Source organism: Electrophorus electricus, chromosome 3 (assembly GCF_013358815.1).
Source record: "Electrophorus electricus isolate fEleEle1 chromosome 3, fEleEle1.pri, whole genome shotgun sequence".
Classification (NCBI taxonomy): Eukaryota; Metazoa; Chordata; class Actinopteri; order Gymnotiformes; family Gymnotidae; genus Electrophorus; species Electrophorus electricus.
In genome coordinates this window covers 27,932,946-27,956,502 of record NC_049537.1, presented here as the reverse complement: position 1 = coordinate 27,956,502, position 23,557 = coordinate 27,932,946, and the positions used below count along the sequence as shown (strand labels likewise).

The 23,557-nt window shown below is 46.6% G+C and overlaps 4 protein-coding genes across 8 annotated transcripts in view; 1 reads left to right on the top strand and 3 right to left on the bottom strand.

Moving 5' to 3' along the window:
• The window catches only part of usp24 (ubiquitin specific peptidase 24), a 36,154-nt gene extending 33,121 nt beyond the window's left edge, over positions 1-3,033 (top strand). For all 4 annotated transcript variants that reach the window (XM_027027906.2, XM_035524057.1, XM_035524056.1 and 1 more), the window contains 11 exons: positions 6-95; positions 252-354; positions 446-567; positions 693-806; positions 946-1,011; positions 1,231-1,297; positions 1,470-1,548; positions 1,712-1,787; positions 1,889-1,975; positions 2,135-2,245; positions 2,399-3,033. In XM_027027906.2, the coding sequence (XP_026883707.2) occupies positions 6-95; positions 252-354; positions 446-567; positions 693-806; positions 946-1,011; positions 1,231-1,297; positions 1,470-1,548; positions 1,712-1,787; positions 1,889-1,975; positions 2,135-2,245; positions 2,399-2,461 (978 nt within the window). In that variant the 3' untranslated portion in view covers positions 2,462-3,033. The remainder of the gene's footprint in view (positions 1-5; positions 96-251; positions 355-445; positions 568-692; positions 807-945; positions 1,012-1,230; positions 1,298-1,469; positions 1,549-1,711; positions 1,788-1,888; positions 1,976-2,134; positions 2,246-2,398) is intronic.
• Positions 3,034-5,779: 2,746 nt separating this feature from the next.
• pcsk9 (proprotein convertase subtilisin/kexin type 9) lies at positions 5,780-12,127 on the bottom strand. The gene is made up of 12 exons (XM_027027915.2): positions 11,761-12,127; positions 11,403-11,594; positions 11,155-11,272; positions 10,892-11,025; positions 9,956-10,097; positions 9,555-9,751; positions 9,100-9,283; positions 8,830-9,006; positions 8,532-8,680; positions 7,363-7,528; positions 6,890-7,065; positions 5,780-6,687 (listed from the first exon to the last, which is right to left on the bottom strand). Exons 1-12 carry the CDS (start codon positions 12,124-12,126, stop codon positions 6,475-6,477), a joined length of 2,214 nt encoding a protein of 737 aa, XP_026883716.2. The 5' UTR covers position 12,127; the 3' UTR covers positions 5,780-6,474.
• Positions 12,128-14,931: 2,804 nt separating this feature from the next.
• Positions 14,932-17,415, bottom strand: bsnd (barttin CLCNK type accessory subunit beta). 2 transcript variants are annotated; one of them, XM_027027918.2, is made up of 3 exons: positions 17,168-17,415; positions 16,450-16,535; positions 14,932-15,454 (listed from the first exon to the last, which is right to left on the bottom strand). In XM_027027918.2, the coding sequence occupies exons 1-3, from the start codon at positions 17,354-17,356 to the stop codon at positions 15,193-15,195; spliced, it is 537 nt and encodes a 178-aa protein (XP_026883719.2). In that variant the 5' UTR covers positions 17,357-17,415; the 3' UTR covers positions 14,932-15,192. The 2 variants fall into 2 exon arrangements, with proteins under 2 accessions (XP_026883719.2, XP_035380531.1); XM_035524638.1 differs by lacking the exon at positions 17,168-17,415 and adding an exon at positions 16,611-16,777.
• Positions 17,416-17,860: 445 nt separating this feature from the next.
• si:dkeyp-51f12.3 (uncharacterized protein LOC107988041 homolog) lies at positions 17,861-23,557 on the bottom strand. Its single transcript, XM_035523954.1, has 3 exons — positions 23,196-23,557; positions 22,050-22,504; positions 17,861-19,982 (listed from the first exon to the last, which is right to left on the bottom strand). Exons 2-3 carry the CDS (start codon positions 22,301-22,303, stop codon positions 19,808-19,810), a joined length of 429 nt encoding a protein of 142 aa, XP_035379847.1. The 5' UTR covers positions 22,304-22,504; positions 23,196-23,557; the 3' UTR covers positions 17,861-19,807.

Genomic DNA, 23,557 nt, shown 5'->3' with positions numbered 1-23,557 from the left:
TTCAGGGAGTCGGGCCATGCCAGTTGTTGCTGAAACATTCTGCTTATCGTCGGATGCTCGTCTTCCTGTTAGGGCCCAATCGACAGAACAATCAGGTAGGACCGTTCCGCACGTCAGATCAAAGCCTGATCGGTTTTGTTTAGGGCATGCTGGAAACTTATGCTTGTTGAGCAGATTTGCAGCTCTGTTTGCATGTTTCACTTGGGACTCGTGTAACTCGGTCGTTGTTTTTGTTTTTGTTTTGTCTTCAGAACCGGCGCTGGAGTTCTGCTCAGGCCCGAGAGTTCCTGCACCTGCACAACACACTGGCTCTGATGGTGTTGCACACAGACCTCACATCTCAGAGGACAGAGGGTGAGTGTGGGCAGTACTGACTGTGGCCCGGGCGGTACTGACTGTGGCCCGGGGGGTACTGACTGTGGCTTGTTCTCCTGTGGCACTGCAGTTCTCGGTGCCTTCAAACTCCGTTCCTCTGGCCTTGTGCCTTCATCCTCCTCTCTCCTGCCACTGCACCCAGACATCAACACACTGCTCTTTCAACCTGAAGGACAGCCTTACCTGATGGAGGTAAACAAACACACACACACACACACACACACACACACACACTCACACACTTCCCTCAGAAACACTGTGAAGTCCTGGAATGTGGGCGTAGCCACCAGTCAGATTCTGCTTGTTTTCTATTGCAGGTGATGTTTGCCATGCGTGAGCTCTCTGGGCCTCTGCCCTTCCTCATAGAGATGGTGACCTACTGCAGTTTCTGTAATGAGCCTTTCTCTCTCGCCGTGCTGCATCTGCTGAAGGTTAGGCCTGCCCGTCCCTTACCCATAATACACTTCTGTGTCCTGAAAAATACACGTCCCACTCACAGCTTCTGTTTCTTCGTCGGTTTTCTGCATCCTTCATAGCAACAGTGTGTGTGGTTTTTTTTTTTTAATCTAGAATCAGCTGGAGATGGCTCCTCCTCACGAGCTCAAGAACATCTTCCAGATGCTTCTGGAGATTCTGGTGAGTGGTGTTGAGCAGATCTGCACACCAGGTTCAGCTTCAAAGCTCTGCTTTCTGCCAAGCTCCTGACATTATGACCACTGGCTTTAAAGTACATTTTAGTTACATCAGCATTATTTACATTACCAGAGCAAGTAGACCAAATATGGGAGCCAAAACCAACTACTAAATACTGTTGTTTTATTTTGTTTTTGTTTTATTTTTATTTTGATTCTTCAGATGGTAGAGGACCCCCTGCAGTCCCAGAGACTGAAATATGCATTTGAGTCTGAGAAGGGACTTCTGGGTAGGTTTCTCTTCCCCTTCCACCGCAGGACACAGAGAGGCCCAGCTCCAAAATGTCACGTCACCAGCAGAAATCGTGACGTCATGTGGGAGATGTTTCAGTGTAACAGAGACATATATTCATTCCTTCTCTCTCTCTCGCTCTCTCGCTCTCTCGCTCTCTCTCTCTCCAGCTTTGATGCACCAGAGCAACAATGTGGACAGTAGTCGCTGCTATCAGTGCGTTAAGTTCCTGGTCACCTTGGCTCAGAAGTGAGTTCCCCCTCTCACACCTCCTCCGTGTGCAGAAAGGCGGGTCCAGCGTTTGTGGAGGGGCGGGGTTAACAGAAAGGCTTGTCCAGCGGTCAGTGGGGAGGCAGGGCCGTTTGTGGAGCAGCGGGTTAACAGGAGCTCTCGGTGTGTCTGTGTTGGCCAGGTGCTCTCCAGCTAAAGACTACTTCAAAGAGCTGTCAGGACACTGGAGCTGGGCAGTGCAGTGGCTACAGAAGAAGGCAAGACGAGCGTCCTTACGCTCTCGCGTCTGCTCAGGCTATAGCATGTGGCTGTAGGACTTTGAGGTGGTTTTACTGGTGCGTGATTTCTGCTCCCCCAGATGTCCGAGCATTACTGGACGCCTCAGAGCAACGTGTCCAACGAGACCTCTACAGCGAAGACGTTCCAGCGCACCATCTCGGCGCAGGTATGCAGCCTCTCCTCGCCTCAGCCTGAAGGTGACGCTCACCACGGCCTGTTCAGGCCCTGCGTTTTAATGGCCATCGCCAGAACTAGCAGCAGCCTTTGATACTGCCTGCGTAACGTGTGTGTGTGTGTGTGTGTGTGTGTGTGTGTGTGTGTGTAGGACACATTAGCCTATGCCACAGCCCTGCTGAATGAGAAGGAGCAGTCAGGGAGCAGTAACGGATCTGATGGCAGCCCAGCCAATGACAACTCAGACCGCAGCCTCCGACAGGTGCTCCTCCACACCTGACTTACCTTTTCATAACAAGAGTACTCAGCCTTCTGTACGCTACACAAGGACGAGGCCACGTGTGCATGCTCAGCTCTCTGTTTGGTAATTAAAGCTATGGATTATAATGGCCTCCTTCTTTTGTGTTTTCTTCAGGGCTCCGAGTCTCCTATGATGCTGGGTGACTCTAAAAGTGATTTAGAGGATGTTGACCCCTAACGCCGCATCAATACTCGGGGCAGTTTTTTTTTTTTTACACAAGGAGAAATGTAGAAAACAAATTTCCCTCCAATGGAGAGACATTGTGGCTCCAAGCAGCCAGTTGAAAGACTGCGTTTGACGTCTTTGGCAAGCAGTCTCCTGCCAGGAAATAAGAAGCAGCAACCCACCCAATCAGAACATTTCCCTGTAGGTTGCCCCGGTAACGGTGCAGTTGGAAACGTTATTTATGGTGACGTGGGCAGAGGTGAAGCTGCGGAAGACCAGAGCTCAGCTCTTGCTGGATATCGTCACGTGTCTGAGCGCTGCCATGCCAAAGGAGCTCAGTGGATCGTGGAGGCGAACGTTTTTGCTTCCGTTCGGCCGTCACGTGACGCTCCGAATTCATGGTGCCGAGGAAGGGGTGTGGGGGTTTTAAAAAATGTTCAAACAAAAAAGAAAGAAAGAAAAAGGGAGAAAAACGCCGTTTTGTGGATATTTGCCAATGTAATAAGAGATGCTGTTCATGAAAACTTAAAGCTGTGTTCCATAGATGTAACTTCAAATGTAAAATAATATTTTTAAGAATCCTATTCTTTCTTTTTTTTTCCTCTCCTCTTGCATTTTTTGTTTGAGGTGCCTCATAATCAGCTCTGAGGAACTTGTAAGCCTTGGCTACTTAACGAGCCTTTCTCTCTCTCTCTCTCTCTCTCTCTCTCTCTCTCTGTCTCTCTCTCTCTCTCTCTGTCTCTGTCTCTCTCTCTCTCTCTCTCTCTCTCTGTCTCTCTCTCTCTCTCTCTCTCTGTCTCTCTCTCTCTCTCTCTCTCTCTCTCTCTCGCTGGTATTTTTTTAAATGCACTTTATACGTGAATTCATGTTTTCGGAGAGCTGTGACGTTACGCGGGGTCCCCTGAATCCAAGGCGTTTGATTGGTCGTGAGCCTTGCTGCGTGGCTCTCTCTCCCGTTCATTCGTTGGTTTCAGCACTGCCGGGAAGAGTGAGAGGCGATCCGTGGCGATTGCCGTGGCTCCCATGGTATCAGCTGTACCGCAGGACGTCCTTGAGCATATGGAGCTTGTTCATATAAGTGAAGGGAGTGCTGTGTAGTCCAGCCAGGGCAAAGTGAAGTGGTCAGGGTCATCCTTCCAGAAGGATGCTGTCCAGAAGCCACCAGCAGACCTCTGCTTGTCGGGGCGGAGTTTTATCTTTCTGTGCCGCCTTCCCCCCCCTTCCGGCCTGGTTCTGACTCGCACTGTCTCCGAGTTGTAGATCTCTGGCTGGACTCTGTAGCTTCGCTGGACGTATGCAGACAGTGCAGTCAGAGCAGATGTCTGCGTCTGTTCAACACCACCATTCACCCCATCATTTGATATATATATAGATATGTCTATATATAGATCTAGATATAGATATATCTATAGATATATAGCTGTGATGTAATAGGACAGGAAGTAGTCATATCACACGACCAACCTCGTGCGTCGCTTTGAGCTTTAACGTTGATGCTTGTTCAGGGTTTATTTTGCCAACGGATGTGTTTATGATTTGCTTGTATTGCACTTGTTTTGTCTGCCTTACTGCACGCGTGTGCACAGTGTGGCGTGGAGGCCCGGGGGAGGGAGCGAGCAGACTAGCCGCAGAGGTGACGCTCTTCAGCCTGGACCTGTCAAGCCCCTCTCCACACGCACCGCGTCATCCGCTTATAGTGTTCACCAAACAGATGTACGCGCGTGTGCACTCACACACACACACGCACACTGATGGCACTGCTGCGCTTATTAAGTGCCAAAGGGAGGAGTGTGGGTGCAGGAACTTGTGCCAAGGGCGACATGGTGCTTGTTTTGACCCCTGACCCATTTTGCTGGCTGGGATGCTGACTCTTGGCCATATTTCTCAGTCTCCCCCATCTCTCTCTCTCTCTCTCTCTCTCTCTCTCTCTCTCTCTCTCTCTCTCTCTCTCTCTCTCTCTCTCTCTCTCTCTCTCTCTCTCTCTCTCTCTCTCTCGCTCTCGCTCTCGCTCTCGCTCTCTCCCCCCGGTCTCCCTCAGTGAGCCAGAACAGAATCCAGCTCTCAGCACAGAAGAGGCAGGAAGACACTCACACTCTCTCTCTCTCTCTCTCTCGTTTTGTATTTAGTCTAGAGCGTTTAGCTCCTTTCACACAATGTTTACAAAAGGACCTATCTCACCGCTGCGTTGCGCTATTGCTCGCGCTCTTCAGAGAGGAGCGTTACAGGAGTCTGTTGGATGCAGGCACCATGGTGGTTCCATGTGTTCAGCCGTTGGAAAGGTTTCAGCTGAGTACCAAGCAAGGCAGTGGGTCTTGTGAAAGTTCCATAGCACTTGCCTCTAAATATCGAGGAGAAACACTCATTTACCTCAGTGTCGCCGGATCTCCCCAGTCTGTGCTAATGCATCATGGTTACTGTGCTTTTTATGGCTTATGCATGTATGTCAATGAATGTAAGTGTGAGAGCTTGAAATTGATCAGTTTTGGGTTTTTTTTTTGTTTGTTTTGTTTTTTTTGTTTTTTTGTAAAGTTGTTCATGGACTAGAGTAGCCACAAAAAAAACTATGGGGTGTTTGTTCCCACTTTGCTGTTTTAGCCTCTCGCTCTTCTCAACAATCAAAACATGCGAACGCCCACTGTAGTTACGTGTTCCGCAGCTGAAGATGTGGGGTGGGGAGTGGAGTGCTTCACAGGATGATTCCTTGCTGAGATCCACGTTGCTGTGTCCTTTAACGCCAGGTGTGCAGCCCTTGGGCTCCAGTTCTATGTATAACAGCGAGACGGGGCTTTGGGAAGGCAGCGTTCGCAAGGCCTGCGTCTTCAGCCGAGGCACTCGAAAACCTCACCACGCCCTCCTGCGTCCGTCCGTCACGCAAAGGAAGAAGCGCGTGTCGGCGCAGAGGCGCAGCTTGACACATGGGTGTCGTCGCTGAAGAACTTTTTTTCTACAGGGGAAGACGGAACCTAAACAGGGATGCTTGACATAACCTCCAGCTGAGGAGGAGAGGCAGGATGGTCTAGAAGTTGACGTCTGCTCTCCGCGAGCCCCTTCAAGCGTTTTTAAATGGTGTGTGTGTTTGGCTGGGGCTGAAGTCACGTAGAGGGATTTAGTAGTTAGTAAGTCTGTCGTGCTCCTCTGCTGAGAGCCTCCACACAGCCCCAGTTAAAGAAATGCATGTTAAAACCACATTTTAATTTGTAAGGCAGTTTGATTATGGGAACTATTTGATATAAAAATGAATAAAACTGGAATGCACAAGCTTTTATAAATTGTGTGGCTTGTGTCTCTGTTCTGCATGACGCATGTCTTGGTAAAAACAGACAGAAGAAATGTGTTTAAGAACTTTTATTCTTTAAAAAAAAAAAAAACAAAAACTCCATCAAAGCATCCATACATTTACAAAAGGAGCAAGAATGCATTCAGTGCATGCTAAAATAACCAATAACATTTTTACACAAATATGCTTTCTCAAAAACATTTACTATTAAAGCACAGAAATGAAACGGAAAAGACTCGCCTTGAGTACAGCACAAGCGAAAGACAGTAGGTTTACATTTACAGATGCTTGTAGGATGCATCATGGAGTGACTTTCAAGTTAATGGTTAACTGAAATAGTACACCAAGCATTTATTCATTCCAACGCCACACTTTTATTACCCAACTGGCAGAAAACACTCCTCCAAATGTTTGGTTCTGCTCTCCCTGTATATAAAACCTCACATCTGTTCGAAAACTCTTCCCTTTGTCGAACTTTACCGTCCCCAGTAGTCGCCTAGAAAATGCCAGAAAATCATGAGAAATGTCATGTCACGTTTCAACCCAAGAGCCTGAATCCTTCCCTCTAACTTCTCACTAACTATTCCCCGTTCCATTTCCTTCCGAAAGCAAGCCGGTACGGCATAGTGGGCCGTAAGAATAATTCCACATACAGCCCCTTCCCCCATGGATGGACCGGAGCGGCCACTGATCCCAGGGCCTGCGGTGTGGACAGCTGGTGGATAAACAGCCCGTGGGGAGTGGCACTCTACTGCCTGCCTGGCTCCTGGCCGGGCTCGCTGGAGCTCTGCTGCGGAGGGGGGTACCTGCAGCAGATGGCGACCGCGGCTACCCCTCTCTCTCCCCTGGACGGCCGAACGATACAGGTGTTGCCTCGGGCGTACGCGCCGTGAGGAGCGGAACCCTGCGACGCACCACTGCACCCCGTCAGCGTCCAGGAGTCCTCGCACGACACTTCCACCTGAGAAAGAGGGAGGGAACAGGGCTCGGGTCATTGTCATAGAAACACTGACGTAATAATACGCTTCTTGCACTTGCATATTGTATTAATACTATTTAAATGCGTATCGTTTCTCTCGAGTCTAACCAGTTTGCATCATACTTGTCTGTTTACTTGCTGGTAAAACAATGTTCTGTTTAAATATTTTATTTTGGGAACTAGCCTGCTCCATAAAGCCAGAGGCTTGGTACTCATTCCCCCGGCACTCCAGACTGGAGGTGATTTGGCAACAGGAAGCGTGTGATGTTGCACCTGCTCTGGCAGGACACGCCTTACTGTTGCCATGGAGAGGCCGGGTAGCGTCAGCCACGCCTCCGGAGCCAAAGTAAGAGCAGCAGCCTGCGGTGAGAAATGACATCTGTTACGCAGCGTGTGAGTGCGTGCACACCCAGAGAGAGACAGCTACAGCTCAAGCTTCGATTCAGCCTTTGGTGTGGACTGTCTTCTTATTTGTTCCCCGAGTCGACGATAGAAACGCAAGCGCAACACCGATAACACGCGCGTTCAGACTGCTAATGCAGGACGCTATTGATCCCGCTCCCAAAACACGTGCAGCCAAGCACGTAACGCTTCTGCTCACTTCTCCAGCCCGAGGGAGCTGTCTGCGCGCGCTAGGAGCCCAGCCGCAGTTCTTACCCGTGAGCTGATGCTGAGGGGATGGGCACTTGGCCTCCGTGCCCATGTGGGCGCTGGCAAAGGACTGGCACTGCACCCGGTCGTCCATGCAACAGCGGGCCACAGCATACACACCCTGCCCCCCAACGCCATTATGGGCCACACACTCCTTCTGGTCATCTCTCCCCTGAAAACACACCAAGACCAGAGTGTAATCTAACGTGTCTACTGTTCACTCAAACCGTGAAGAAAAGGTTCCTGGACATTTGTAATCTCTGACCTGTGAAGACCCCTTAGAATTTCTCAGAAGCATTACAAATTGCATACACACAACAGCCTAATCAAGGCTAATATAGACTTTAGAGTACAGAATTAGTTTTCATAAATGACTAGATCTTTTTCAAGAAAACTGCCATTCTGTCCTGAAATTCATTTACAGGACATTCAGTTAATTTACCTCTCATCGACTGTGATGTCCGAGATTAATTTTAGCCTTGGAATCTCTGATCTACAGCTTGAGTATCTGCCCTCCAAAGCGTCTGTCTCTCTGATACGTGTGTGCTGTTGTTACAGCGTGCTTTGTAGTAGAGACACCTGCAGGGTGGTTGTTGTTGTTGTGTGTGTGTTCTGTTTTAGGACATGGAACCACACTACCCAGCCCACACCCCGCCGTTTAAGTGTGTGTGTTTGAGTTGGACATGCTTCGTGATGGCCAGCTGTGCTCTGAAATCAGGCGCGCTGGCTCGTCACAGTCTGTTCCTTCTCAGTGAGGCCGCCAAAGCAGCACTACCATAGCTGCTCCTGCCAGCATAACGTAATCGTCGGGTTCTCCTGGACTCGTCGCATATTTCTGCCTGCTGTTCATGTGAAGTCACCTCCTGGATTACTAGGATCACGCTAAACCAAACATGCATAATCACTTCTGGATTAAGACTCTTAGAATTAAGAATCGTAAAGAACGCAAGTTCTTAGTGATAGTGTGTTCCGTGTGATAGAGAGACAGTCTACCTCGCTACGATTCATTCTACAGAATTCTTTATATGAATGTCTCATCAGGTGTGTGAGTGTTTGTAAAAGCTGATATGTAAAGCATCCTTGAGGTCATACACATGCACAAATGAATATTATATATATGGGATAGATTTAAGATGCAGTTTGGTGTTTTCTCTCCCTCTCACTCTCTCTCTCACCTCTATTCTCTCTCCAGCCCAGACTCCATCCGGCGAGTAGCTGGAGCAGCTGAACATCTCCTCACCATGGAGACAGTGAGCCGCTGCTGTGTCAAAGCTCATAACCCCTGACCTCTTGGACCAAACGGAACGACACAGGAGCGCCTCACCTGGAGAACACATACACCCCCAGGCCACACAATATCTCTAAGAAAGGCAACCAGCATAGTTTGGGAACATAAACACAAACTTGCTAGCTTTAGGAATGCACAAGCATCCATATTGTGGCACCATGTTGACAGTTTGTGTGAAATCTGACCTGCACGGGCAGAGGGTGACTTGAACACGACAGCCACCATGTTGGGTGTGGTGAGGCGGTGCTCCAGGGGCAGGGCCTCGGGGTTCATGACCTGCTGCGCGGCATGGTGACGGAGCAGGTGGAGCACCTCCACGGACCTGGCAGTGGGGTTTTCCTTCAACAGCACTGCAGCTATACCTGCGCTCACACATGCCAGAGCACGCCGTTAGCCTAACGGCGGCCTGTTCATTCACTGGGATTATTTTTAGCTGTGCTGACCGGCGTGCTGACCGGCAACGTGAGCGGCAGCCTGTGAGGTGCCACTCTTAGCGGTGAAGCAGGTCGGGCAGTCGCCCGAGGCGCTGACGATGTCATCGCCTGGGGCGAAAAGGTCCACGCAGCGGCCCACATTGGTGCCCATGGTGCCGACAGTCAGCGGCTGGTCGGCTGCGTTGGAGGCACCCACGGTTATCACCTACGGGCCATGAGCCAGGGCGCGATAACGGGGGACCAGGTAGCGTAATAGAGATTCACAATTATCTATCGTCATGTAAAGGTCCGAATTTGGGCACTAATTATTACATGCGAACATTTCATCATGAAAGCAAATGCATCAAAGTTTTAAATGTTAATTAATCAATACAATGCAGAAGACATAAAGAAATAAAGAACCTCTTCCAATATATTTAGTGTGTGATGTGCGTGTGTCTGCTTGGGAAGGTGCTTGTCTGGACTCGGAGTGCTACCTCGGGTTCTGATGCTGGTGAGTAAAGGCAGGCATCATCCTGGTAGTTGCCAGCTGCAGCTATCAGAACAGCGCCAGACCGTACCATCTCACGGCAGGCAGCGTTGAGGGTGCGACTGAACCCCCCCGCGAATGGCAGTAGTACAATCACAGGGCTGATGGGCTGCACTTGCAGAGATGCACGGATATACTCCAGACCTGCGAAAACGGACAGCGTACTTGTCTCAGTCAGCTGAAATTCAAATAAAACGAGAAGAAAAACTATTGGTATATCAATTTATATTATTATATACTTACATTAATCACACCTTTCCAAAACTGGCTCTCTCCTATATTTTGGGATGACTTTTTTAAAGCCTAATGCATTTGTTATGTTCAGCATCTTTGTTTGTTTGTGCATACCTGCCAGCGCTCCAGACACTGTGCCCTTGCCCTGGCAGTTCAGGACCCGCACACTATTCACACTGGCACCTGGTGCCACGCCTGAGTCTCGCCCGCTCACCACCCCAGCTGTGTGGGTGCCATGACTGTCACACTGACTGGCCTGGCACACAAACAGAAAGGAGGGATGGAAAAATGGATGAACAGACATATAGATGCTAATCTTGTCAAATTCTCATGTAGCAATATCTCTGGTGCTTGACCAGGTCCACAATAACACAATAACTACAGGTTTTTACTGTACATATATTATTGCATGTGCGCGCGCGCGTGTGTGTGTGTGTGTGTGTGTGTATACATATATATATATATATATATATATATATATATATATATATATATATATATATATATATAGAGAGAGAGAGAGAGAGAGAGAGAGAGAGAGAGAGAACCTTGTGCGTTGTCCTGATATAACTAAGACCATGTCAAACTGCGCTACTTAATATTGCCACCTGCTGTTCCTAATTCGAAACGGCAATACTACGATGTAAATAAAAGACAATATTTATTAACATGAACTAAGAAAAGAATTGATTACTGATGATTTAGTAAACGAATTTCGTTGTGAATAGATTGATCCACAGTGAAGATGCATTTGACCTCTATGTGTACCTGCTCATAGATTATGCGATACTCTCCTCCCAGGTCTATACGGGACGCCTCCACTGTTAAAGCATTTACATCTCACTGCTTTCAGTGTACCTCGTCTGCTTGAACGTTTTACTTGCAATGTCTTTTTGTTACTAAATGTGCACTTTCTGTTACATTTGGTTTGGCTTGTAAAGCGTCCTTGAGCACGGGAAAGGCGCTATAAGAATACAAGTGATGATGGTGTGACGATGATGTGTGAAAGTGACGATGATGATGATGGTGACGATGATGTTCCACTCTGACCTGCCTGTGAACTCTGACGCCGTCCTCCTCTGGCACGCTGTTGAAGTCCGTCACCATCACCCTCTGTGCGAGCTCACGATGATTCGCCTGAATGGTGGTGTCCATGATGTAAACTCCTACTTCTGATCCATCATCTAAAAATGCACGAAAGCAAGTCAGGTGCAGTATTTAAGACTAGGCAACACTAGGAAACGACCCCCCCCTCTCTGTCTGTGTGTGTGTGTGTGTGTGTGTGTGTGTGTGTGAGTGTGTGTCACACTTACTCGGTGGTTTGTATTTTCCAGTCTTAGTTTGGACGATGCGCTCCAAGTTCCACGGTGAGCCTTGGGCAAAAATGGACGAGTCTTCCTCAATGTACTCAACATGAGGCAGCTTCACCGCCTGCGTGAGTTAGTCCGCATTAGACTATTACTGAAACTTCAGCTAATTTTATTACCGGAGGATTCGTTCATTTTGCTACTTAAAGTGCAGTTACGATATCCAAGGAATAATGTGAAGGACGGTGTGTTACCATATGGAGGACGTCGCTACTCATTTGAACCAGGAACCCGTGGAAGGCTCCGGAGTAAGTGCGCAGTATGGAGATCAGGTAGCCGCGCCTCGCGGCGTTTACGCGAAGTCTGCGCGCGGTGCGCTCCACCTGGTTGTCGCGCGTGCCATTCCGCACCACTACAATGTACTGGCCTGGAATGCGCCATGCGTCCTGCACGGAAGGATGAATGCATAGTTTCCCAGTGAGCTGGACACATCACATCGATATATATATATATATAAAAAAAGAGTGTGAGTGTGTGAGTGTGTGTGTGTGTGTGTGTGTGTTTGTTTTCTGTCTCCCAGTCAGTGCGGTACAGCTTGAAGTCTTGTCTTACCTTGGTGCACCTGAGAAACTGAGCGGAGGATCCGGACTCAAGCACCGGTCGGGAGTCAACCTGGCGAATCAAGGACAAAATCATCTCTTCATCTTCAGTGTAGTCTTCCTCACAGCCAGCAAGTGCCACGAGGTAGAGCAAACTGCTTAACTGATACAATCCAACGAAGAGCCTCATTTTCCACACACACACACACACCCACACACACCACCCCCCCAAAAAAAATCTCGCTTTGTTTTGACTTGAACAAGCACGTGATGCAATAAGAAGTAAATGTGCACTGTTTATCAAATGTTTCTCAGATTTGTTCAGTGGGACAGTCTTGTCGTACAGAACACCTCTTGACTGAGAACTTTTCTGTTGCATGTTCCTGTCAATGTATCTGGGAAGATTGATTTAGGACTCTTAGGTTTGAGTAAGCTCTATCCTCCAAGGCGGGGACTGGTGACGTTGTAAGAGCTCACGCCACCGCATTTGTATCGCACGATCGGTCCTTGCATAAATAGCTTGGATAAGGAGTCGAGTTTCTCTGCGCTCTGGGGACCTAAGCGTTCCTCAGCGCGGTGAAAACGCACCAAGCAGAAGTTAATTATAGAATTAGCACACTGCCCTAGGTCTAGGAAACGTGTAATTCGCAATTCTACTGTAGCTGTGTTTATCCTTATCAAATTTGAGACGTCGGTTAGAGTAAAGTTTTGTATTTGATGTGGCTGGTTTGGAATGAAATACAAATCTGAATAATTTGTAATTCTACAAGCAACCATTGTCCCTTTAAGATACGGTGATTCAATATTTATAATTTTTCCACGCATCGTGAAGTAAACTGTCTTAGTTTGAATAACGTGCACTGACTGCTGGCCACAGTGATTTAGCGAATTTAATAATTCTGTTATTATTTCGAGCGACAAGTGAAAATGCTTGCCATGAGCGCGCCTCTGTCTGGAATCGCACGCGATCAGTTACAGATTTGCTCTAATACTGCTCCCTAGCGGCCCGATAAGAGTACTTCATGGTATGTTTAAACAGCAAAAGGAAAATTATTATTGTTTATAAGGCTTACCGTGAGCCTCTCCTGAAGAGGTTTTTTAGTTGTTTTGTGTTGTTTTGATTAGGTTGGTTTTTTTTGCATCATAGCTTAGTAGCACTTTAAGTTGAACTGAATGTACACCATTTTATTTAGCGATGAAATACAGAAAAGTGTCCCCTAACCCCTAAAGGAACATATCCTGGGAAATTTCAGTTGCAGTTATTTCAGTAAGACTTAAAAATCAGAAATAAAAACAAAAACCTAGTGTTCAGTACAAACGCAGCTATTGGTGATGTGCATGTGAAAAAAAGGAGCCTTAACAACCCCCCCCCCCCACATCTGAATGATTAGATTTCACCGAGCAGTTGTCCGTTCAGCAGTGGACGGGTTGCCAGGGGTAACAACCATTGTCTGATCATTAGCAGTGACTCAAAGTAAATTGTGTGATTGATTACATTGTGTGAGTTCACCTTATAAACCACCAGCTCCAGTAGTCTAGTCTATAATAGTCTATAGAAGTAAAAAAAAACAAAACCTGAACACCAACTTCCCCATTTCATAACAGCAAATACACATATCTGTAAGTGGGGCCTGCATTTTAGAGACAAATGTTATTTATTTTAACCCTTTTAATTATCTTAAGCTTTTGTAATTCAACAGGTCGGTATTGTTGGCTTTCCTGATTATGTTTTTGCTGAGTAAGAAAATGCGTTGGCAACAGCTGACAAAACAAAGAGTCATTCATAAGATGAATTAAAGATCTGTATCTGAATAATCTCGCTCTCAATCTCTCATATATTCACTGCCTGGCCAAAAAAAAAGGTCACCACCTGGATTTAACTAAGCAAATAGGTAAGAGCCTCCCATTGGATAATTACTGCATGGGTGATTATGTTTCAGCTGCCAACAAGTTATTTAACCCTAACTGATGCAGTGAGCAGCTTCTCATTTGTTAAACAACCGTGTCGAAAGACACATCCTGTGGTCATGGAAAAGGTGTTAATCTGTTTCAGAAGGGTTAAATTATTGGCATGCATCAAGCAGAGAAAACATCTAAAACAGCTATTAAAATCGGGTTAAGAACTGTCCAACGCATTATTAAAAAGTGGAAGGATAGTGGTGAAATATCTTCGAGGAAGGAATGTGGTCGGAAAAAAATCTTGAATGATCGTGATCGGCGATCACTTAAACTTATGGTGAAATCAAATCATAGAAAAACAACAGTAGAACTCAGGGATATGTTTAATAGTGAAAGTAAGAGCGTTTCCACACGCACAGTGTGAAGGGAACTCAAGGGATTGGGACTAAACAGCTGCGTAGCCTTAGGAAAACCACTCGTCAGTGAGGCTAACTGGCAAAAATGACTTCAATCTGCTAGGGAGCATAAAGATTGGACTCTGGTACAATGGAAGAGGGTCATGTGGTCTGATGAGTCAAAATTTACTCTGTTCCAGAGTGATGGGTGCATCAAGGTAAGAAGAGAGGCGGCTGAAATGATGCATCCATCATGCCTAGTGCCTACCGTACAAGCCTGTGGGGGAAGTGCTATGATCTCTGGTTGCTGCAGTTGGTCAGGTCTAGGTTCAGCAATGTTATGTGCCCAAAGAATGAGGTCAGCTGACTACCTGAATATACTGAATGACCAGGTTATTCCCTCAATGGATTTTTTCTTCCCTGATGGCACGGGCATATTCCAAGATGACAATGCCAGGATTCATCAGGCTCAAACTGTGAAAGAGTGGTTCAGGGAGCATGAGACATTATTTTCACACATGGATTGACCACCACAGAGTCCAGAGCCGAGCACCATTGAGAGTCTTTGGGATGTGCTGGAGAAGACTGCACAGTGGTCCAAATCTCCCATCATCAATACAAGATCCTGGGGGGGGGGGGGGGAATTAATGCAACTCTGGCCAGAAATAAATGTTGTGACATTGCAGAAGCTTGTGGAAACGATGCCACAACGAATGTGTGTCATAATCAAAGCTAAAGGCGGCCCAACAAAATATTAGTGTGTGATCTTTTTTTTTTGGCCAGGCAGTGTGTGTGCGTGTGCGTGCGCGTGTGTGTGTGTGTGCGTATATATATATATATATATATATATATATATATATATATATATATATATATATATATATATATATATATATATATATATATATATATATGAGAGAGAGTTGCTTAACTTCCTCTCCCTTATTAACTGCATTCACTGCTGTCCTTGTGTCTCCATGGAAATATGAACCAAAGGTCACTAGCTTGGATGCATGTGTGTGCTGTTATGACATCGCTGAATTTGGAGAAGTGCGGTAGCGTCACTCGGTATTTGCTACGCCCGTATCGCATATATACCCAGAGAAGTTACAGGCGCCACCGATTTAAAAGGAGAGCAAACTCTCGGCGCTTCATTCACTGTCCAGCTCTGAGGTGAAGTAGCAGGAGTCATCCACCTTCCCGTAGTACAACTCAGCCTCGGGGCTCAGCTCAGTAGTCCCGCCGAGACGAGTGGCGCTTGAAAGGCCCCGGTGCACACTGGGAGAACTGTGGGCGGTGACTGGGAGCTTAGGAACTTTGCTCTCTGTCTGGGTTTGCAAGGAGGCTTCAGTCCCCTCTCCATCATCACTGAAACTAGCCAGAGGTGCCCTGAAGCATTCTGTCAAAGTGTCACTGAAATGAATGAACAGAGAAATAGATTTAAAAGCAAATAAATCTAATAAATCTACATTTTTGGGGGGTGGGGGAAGACAAGGTTTGAATACTAATGTGTTGTAAATTTGGAAGTATAAAACACTAATAGCAGTACGTGTCTTGTTCAATTGGAAAGCTTTTTCAAACAAGCAATCGAATGAAATTTATATCAGGAAATAAGTATTACTAAGTATGCAAGTATTTGGTGTTAGCGTCTGCTACTACTGTCATTTCTGTGTAACGGTTAAACTGCTATTGCCTTGCCTATCACTTTTGTGCAATGACTAAATTGATATAGTTACAGACATCGATGAAATATAGTGAATATCATGAATTTGATAAAATACTGAATACCCAAACATATCAAAACATACAGAGACAGCATGTGCCCAGTCTGATTCAGGTATCAGATAATTTTTCTGTGTGTGTGTGTGTGTGTGTATTTATTTATATGTGTTCTCTAGTGCTACAGGATTAAAGTTCCATCCCATCAATATTCCCTTGAACATAATCTCATCATAGACTACATAACTTCATTCTCCGTCTGGCGAGATTCAATCGTCCGGCCGTGAAGCCTCGTTAGCGCTGGACTGAGTGGAGCGCTGGTGGATAACGAGTGTCGATAGATTATCCAAGTGTGCGCACACAAAGAGAGCAAGAGCCTTCCTCTCTGAGGTGGACAAGCCGAGCAGCCTGGCGGTTATTTTTAGCAGAGTGCTTTTGACTTTATGCAGCCTCAAATATTCTCTCTAATCTCTTATCACATGTCCAAAACAACCCCACACACTCATGGAATGTTCGATCAGATCAAAGAAAGCAGATGGGACGCGCACATCGCAGCCCACAGTCTCACTAGCGCCGTAAAGTGACGGGTAAAACACACACGCGGCGTGAACCGCCGGGTTCGTCTGGCCGGGCTGCACTGCTCAGAGGCCATGTCGGGTGTCCCGCTGGCCTGTGCTGCTGTGTCCTACCTGATCTGGAGAGCTTCCGCTCCTGCACACAGCTCCGGTTTCCCACTGCTCCCCTGTGCTTCCTCCTCCGCAAGTATGAGCGTGACCTGCGCAGCACAGCAACAAGCCTCATCTAATAATGATCAGCGGTGTGAAACCCAAGACCTCCATCCCCCACTGACCTGCCTCACAGCACGCAGCGGTAGGAACATCACACCGCCCTTAAACCGGTCGCCAGGTCTAACGGGTATCACATCTTTCCAACGAGTTGTGAAAGGACTGACAGAAATCATGCTGCCTTGATAGACTACTGATCCCGAACTGCTGCTACTAATGTTAATAAAATATATGATATGATATATGTCAATAGCATGTTTTAGTGTTCCTCAGTCCTGGACCTGAACTTCCCCTGCTATGGACATTTTATGGTTCTCAAACACTTACCGACACACCCATCTCAGGGCTGGGCCGTGGAAGGTTGGGTAGTCAGTAATGAGCCATGTCAAGCGTGTCAGAGCAGAACGAACTCTACTCTAACACCAACACTGACATATCTAAAGCCACAAACCCAGTTAGCTGAATATGAAAAAATGTCCGATCTGAGCGATTCAGCAGAACGATGTTTTCAAACACGGTGAATCACATTCAGGACCTACAGATGAAACATGCTCCACAGAGCAGAGCCCCGCCTTCAGCACAAGTGGTGTGGATTCTATAGGACAGAGATCAACCTCCTCACCCTTGGATAGCACTGGCATACGCTCCACACTGCTCCCACAGCTACCATCAGTGCACCCATAGTGCAGAACATGATGAACACCTGCGGCTCCTCCACGGCCATCAGAAAGACGCCCAGCGCAACGAGCACCAACCCCAGAGTGATGAGGCCATAGCGGTATGGTTTATTCTCTGCCATGTGGCCCAGCATGGGTCCCTTTTCTGCGGGTGTGGGTGCGTTCCGGGGGGTCCCAGGACTGCGTCTGTCGTTCCGTCCCCAGGGAAGTGACCGTGAAAACCAGGCAGTTGACTCAGCTGTGACTGACGCATGACAGGGCGGGCCAGTGGGAGGAGTTTCCTGGATCTCTGCAGGGTTAATGGAGCTTGACCGGCTGACCTTGCCTCAGGCTGCCCTTGGTCCCTACATAGGCTATGCTGCTAAATCTCTCTGCTACACAGAGGTGCAACATGACAAGCGAAGGCAAGTTGTGCTCAAACACTAACAGGTATATACACACCACCACCGTCACTACCAGACAGCAGCATTAAACACAGTCAAGAGCTGTGTTAAATATCTGATGGGTTCAGATTCAGTGTTCAGTGGATGTTAATTTGCAGTATATACCATTAGCTTCATTTATGGCATAAGTGACAATCACAAATTCTGACATTTTCCCAGAACAGGCTACCAAGAAAGGGGTGTATATGAGTCCAATAAAGCTTGTACGTATGACATTTATTGAATAGAAACAGTAACCAATATGGTTAAGAACACATGGTTAATACATGGAAATCAGGTGAGACTGTAAAATACAAAAGAAACAGGTGAGTACTTGTGGACAGTTTGATTCTAAAACGTGGTTTGGCCTAATTATCAGATCCAGTAGGAATACGATCTGTCAATGAAACTACACGCAGGTCATTCCTACTGCTCTATAGTATAGTCCAGTATCTGTGAATTTTTAATGCTAAAGAGATGTCTCATGGCCACTAAATGATCGCTTGATTGGTTTCAGTATTTGAAGGTGGCTTGACAAACAGAATGTAAATGAAAAAAAGATCAATACTGTGTACAGTGGTACACATTACGAAATCATGTATAACACAAAACAAACACACATCAGGTTAAGCAGTCCACTGCCACTGCACATCAGCATATAGAAAGGTACATAGTGTGAAAATACCATGTCATTTAGAGAAATAGACCTGTAGCATGAAACCCAAAACTAAAGTCCCAAATGACTTCTTAGGTAAGACATGCTGCTCCGTGGTATTAAAAGTGTATCAGTTATTAACCTGACTAATGACCCAAGGCACTCCCAGTGTTTAAATGTAAATGTTTCAAACACAGTCCAGCTAAATCCACAGGTATAAGAGCAAATACTTTCAGCTGGTTTCGCAAAGCACATGTCCCTCAAAACAACAACAACAACAAAATAGCATTTAAACACACAAACACTTATTAAAAACACAAGGAGACTAGCAGTCTGGTAGAGGAAGGTCTTGTGTCTACTAGCCTAGTCATCTCTTTAGTGGCGTATAAAAAGATTTTTGTACAGCATTGTAGTGGAATGATGGGAGTACCCTTTTGCTAACCTCCCAGATGGTTTGAAGTCCATGATGGACCAGGAGGGGCAAAGAGAAGCGAGAAATGTAGATGTTCTGTCATTGAGTCACAGTGAAGAAATCACAGCAGACTTGGATCGAGCTGTAAGGGGTATTGTATAATTAGAATTGAATTCCTCAGTTTCATATCCTGAGAGCTTTCATGTGCTTTGGGTCACTTTGCAGTGTAGAAACGCACGTCTCCTCCACCTCAGGTCTCTCCTCAGATTGGTGTGGTCTTTGCTTTCATTCCCCCCTGCTCCAAACCGGATGCACTACCTCGCAGTGCTCCGCTCCCTGTTCCCCACTATACACTTCACTGCCTTCACACACGAAACAAGCCACTCTGATCTGTTTGCCTCAACCTCTAAACAAAAGACTTTTCTTTAAAGCTACGAGCTGCCCTCATCGTCAATCAGAGGGCAAATGTGATACTCTACTAGAAACATCCGCTGAAAATGATATGTTTAAGGTTTGGCAAATTTACCATTTATTCACCACAACATCTCCTTTTAAGAAGAGCATTTCTGTAGTAAACTAAAGCGGTTTACTAAAGTGGTTTACTAAAGAGAAAACAATGGTTTGCTACCTCAAATTCCTAATTACTCCTTTCTTGTCTTGACTATTTACTACGCTAGTGGTTTCAAACATGCTTACTAGAAGTTTTGCGAGCTAGAAGTGAAACCACAAACTTCTTTGTACAGCGGCTATGTTAAACATGGACATGACTTGGAATTTTGGAATTTTTATCACCAAAAGCGTTCCGATCAGCAGCAACGCAAGCCAATGAAGATGCAAAAGCTCTTGCCCCTCTAACCTCAAACTCCGAGAGGGCTGACAATTTCGGAGCATAAACGAGTGATTTGGTGCATGGTAGACACTTGTTGGTACTCATTAGGTCAGGTGGTTTGCAAACAATACAAACAGTAAATGCTTACAGGTATCAACTGGCCTCTTTTGCCTTTGGCCTAGAGTAGACACCTAGCTAAGTAGTAGCAGGCACCTGATTCTTTGCAGTCACAAGAGTGGAGCAGCCTGCGTGTGCACTGAGCAGCGATCAAAGCTGGTCGAGGGGCGTGGTGGTCTTCATGACCGCCTCATACGATGGCGGGGGCTCCATGTCCCAGGGAGGGGGGCTTCCGGGCAGGCTGTGGAGGCTGATCTGTGCCGGCAGGTACTGCTGCACGGACGGCCTTTCTTCCGCCGATGCCCTGCGGATTCTGTCCAGCCTCCTGCAGACGATAAAGAGGTGTTGACATGGTCCCTCTGGTGATCAAGGTGGTACAGCACTAGCACAACTGCAAAGCCAGCAGAGCCAATCATTCCATTTCCAAAACAAGGAGTTTTCAGGAGAGAAGCAAAACTGTAAAAAAAAAAAAAAACTAAACTAAAGAACCTAAATCTAAACCTGTTTGAAGTTCATATTTTAGCTCAAATGTAAAACACTGACCAATGGCCCCCCACAGTCTTTAGGAATTCTCTCTCAGGCCATCTTGCTATGGCATTTTTGCAGAACTGTGCACAAGACTCACATTTTTTGTCTTAGACTCTAGCAGCTGCATACAGCACCACATGAAAGCATTCATTAGTTTTACACACTCCCATCAGCGCCGTGCTCTCCAAGATTCTGCTTATGAAACAAGACACGGTACTGTCTTTAACTCCAGTGGAGGCAGAGCAGACCCTACTGGAATGCACAGAAGGATTTGAAAGTACACAGGACCCACTACAGAAGATCCAGCCTTGAGTTTTAGCTGGAGTGTTTACCTCTTATGCACACACAGTTCGAGAGAGAGAGAGAGAGAAATAGAGGGAGAGAGAGAGAGAGAGAGAGAGAGAGAAAACCCCCAGCACTCTGTCTGTGGCATGTACATTTGCAGGACTCAAACATGCCTCGTCTCGCATGCCTGCTCTCTTTCCCTCTCCCTCCCTCCCTCTCTCTCTCTCTCTCTCTCTCTCTCTCTCTCTCTCTCTCTCTCTCTCTCTCTTTCTTTCTTTCTCTCTCTCTTTCTCTATCTCTCGGACTGGTTTCTGTGAGTGTTTGTTTTTCCAATCATTGCCATCTGCAGCAAGGAGCACGGTATCGTCACTATGGATCCCACTTCTGGTATGCCCCATGTCTCTTGTGTTCTCCTGCAAAGGTCTGTGACCTTGTATCTTGAGTATGCCCCACAGTGAGACTGCTTTGAAGACACACCAGCAAAGCCAAAGGAATCTGATTGGCAACCGGCTCGCTCTCTCTCTCTCTCTCTCTCTGTCTCTCTCTCTCTCTCTCTCTCTCCCTCCCTCTCTCTCTCTGTCTCTCTCTCTCTCTCTCTCTCTCTCATTCTGAAATGGAACACATGGAGACAGAGGCTACTCATGTTTCTATGTGACGGGGAACTTCATAGTGCCTCATAATCCGCCTTTTTCCATAAAGTGCACATTATGTATTTTTATAGCATTCTGACAAAGTACACTCTGCAGCAGGGCCCAACCAGAAAGAGTAACAGTAGCAGACTGGACTTTAAAAGCAGGAATATGGGTTCCCCTTTCTGAGTCTTGGTTCCTGTTGCAGTTTCTTCCCCTCAGCCTCAGTGGGTTTTTTCCTCACCACTGTTGCCACTGGTTCGCTGTGTTGGGGCTTGGAACTGGACATTTGTAAAACTGGTTTTGGACAACAGCTGTTGAAAAAGCACTATATAAATCAACTTTGATCGGTGTACTACTACAGGCTATGTAACACCTTGCCAAAACAAAGAACCAGGATTAAAAGTAGTTATGGCAACAACACAGCTACAATAGTTCCAACTTTTGCCTCCACTATCTTTCCTCACACGCTCAAGTATGTGACACATATTACAACTTCTGCACGGTTCTACTCTAGTGCAGTGCGATCGTAAATCAGTGGTTTCTGGAACAAAGGCATGCTGGCGTGTCTGGGAAATCTTGGCTTCCACTCAGGAAGTTTGTGCAGAGTTTAACATTGTGCAGAATTTAAACCAGACAAGGAGCAGACTTGCACACGGGAGAGACCCACTGTCTCCGTCATCCACAGAGGAAACTCTACAAAATCACCCCACCCCGACTTTTTTAGCCTTGACCTACTTCTGCAGGGTAATCAGAGCATTTTATGACTTTTTTCCTCTCTGCCTTTCTAGCAGAGAGTACAATGACTAAACAGATGCTATGAAACAAACTTCCAGAATGTAAACGCAGACAAGCTAATCCTTGAATGAACACCCTCTGCTTAGTGTCCTTGGGTTAACCAGCTTTTCGGGAGCTTGGTCTGTTACTGCTGCATACCACTCATGTCTTACCTCTGCAGAGCAACGGCCTGCTCGTAGGTGTAGCGGGTGCCGGTGCGTGGGTGGAGCAGGAAGTGTCCCGGGAAGGTCATGTGGGCCCGAGACTTCATCGTCTTGCAGAAGGAGTAGATAAGGACACCAAAGCCCAGAACGCCCAACGCTGTGCCGACGGCACCCGTGTACATCTGGGACACCATGACCAAGATGACACCCACCGCAACCAGCAGCACGCCGAGGCTCACCAGCCCGCCATGGGCCATCGACATCCTTCCACCCTCGGCCGAGCCATCGGGCACCGCTGCCTCACTGCCCGCCACTCTGCCCACACCAGGTGTGTGTGTGTGTGAGGGGGTGGGGCACTGGATTAGGGCAAAGGAGTTGTGTTGCACAGAGCACAGCACAAAATCCAGGCCAGGCTGGTGTCAGCTCATGTCCCGTGGGAGCACAGTGAGCAACTGCAGAGCAACCTGTTCAGAGATGAAGAAAAAGCGCGCCACACAAACCCCAGTTACATCACAAACCCCAGTTACATCACAAACCCCAGTTACATCACAAACCCCAGTTACATCACAAACCCCAGTTACATTTGTTCACATGCTGCTTACTTCTGTTTTGACGTGAAATCAACACTGTATGAAAGGATGCATACACAAAATGTCATATCTTATTTCTAATTTAGAAAAAGTAAAAGTTTTTTGAAACTAATATGAATTTATACTAAAGGTTAACACTTTATCAGCCTGATTTATTAATATTCTTCTATTAATTATTATTAATTATTATTTTTATTCGTATATTCTTCTTTAATTCTTCTTCTTCTTGTTTTTATTATTATTATTATTATTATTATTATTATTATTATTATTAACGTTAAATCAGAACCATACGCCTTAGAAACGCCAATACATCGTTGAACTATTGCAAAGCACTCCCCACTTGTTGACAGTGGTACAGTACGCAAAAACAGATGTCAGCTGCACGTTAAATGAACTTCGAGCGTATGCGCACATACTGTAGGTTATAGAGGATGCAGACTAACCGTAGACCGCTGCAGGCTCGCTTTGCAACGAACAGCAGCATGCTCTGTAAAGAATTTCTTTCACTAGTAGTTTATTAATATGAACAAGCCCGCAATGATCTAACTTAATCGCAGCCTACCTTACACTGTGGAAGCAGTCCGTGTGTTCCTGCATTTACATGGCAGAGACGAGCGTCTCTTAGTAATAAAGAGCTTCTGTGAAATCTGGACACACGGGAGTCGGAGCGAACAAAACAGGACGCATCTAGCCATCACATTACTACAGCCGACCAATCAGCATTTCCTGTAAGAGCGTTAACCAGCGGAAAGCCAAAAAACGGGAAGATCGGGCTAGTCATTTCGTCCAAGAACAGCATTCCTGTTTATGACCACTCTCCCGTTAGAACTGGATCAGGCTGTCGGGATGTGCGCTTTCTTTTAAATGACATGCCTTCTGCGTTGGCCGTGGAGCCCCAAATGCGCACCTCTTGTCCAAAACGCC

Excerpts from the sequence above, each read along its gene's own strand:
- pcsk9 (XM_027027915.2), bottom strand. The coding sequence starts at position 12,126 with ATGCAACAGAAAAGTTCTCAGTCAAGAGGTGTTCTGTACGACAAGACT. Across the intron at positions 11,273-11,402 it reads GTAGCGACGTCCTCCATATG|GCGGTGAAGCTGCCTCATGT; the intron begins GTAACACACCGT and ends TAACTCACGCAG. Across the intron at positions 9,284-9,554 it reads CACCAGCATCAGAACCCGAG|GTGATAACCGTGGGTGCCTC; the intron begins GTAGCACTCCGA and ends CATGGCCCGTAG.
- bsnd (XM_027027918.2), bottom strand. The coding sequence starts at position 17,356 with ATGCTGGGCCACATGGCAGAGAATAAACCATACCGCTATGGCCTCATC. Across the intron at positions 16,536-17,167 it reads TATGCCAGTGCTATCCAAGG|GTCACGCTCATACTTGCGGA; the intron begins GTGAGGAGGTTG and ends TGTGCTGCGCAG. Across the intron at positions 15,455-16,449 it reads GCGGAAGCTCTCCAGATCAG|TGACACTTTGACAGAATGCT; the intron begins GTAGGACACAGC and ends CATTCATTTCAG.
- si:dkeyp-51f12.3 (XM_035523954.1), bottom strand. The coding sequence starts at position 22,303 with ATGTCGATGGCCCATGGCGGGCTGGTGAGCCTCGGCGTGCTGCTGGTT. Across the intron at positions 19,983-22,049 it reads CAGGCCGTTGCTCTGCAGAG|GAGGCTGGACAGAATCCGCA; the intron begins GTAAGACATGAG and ends TATCGTCTGCAG.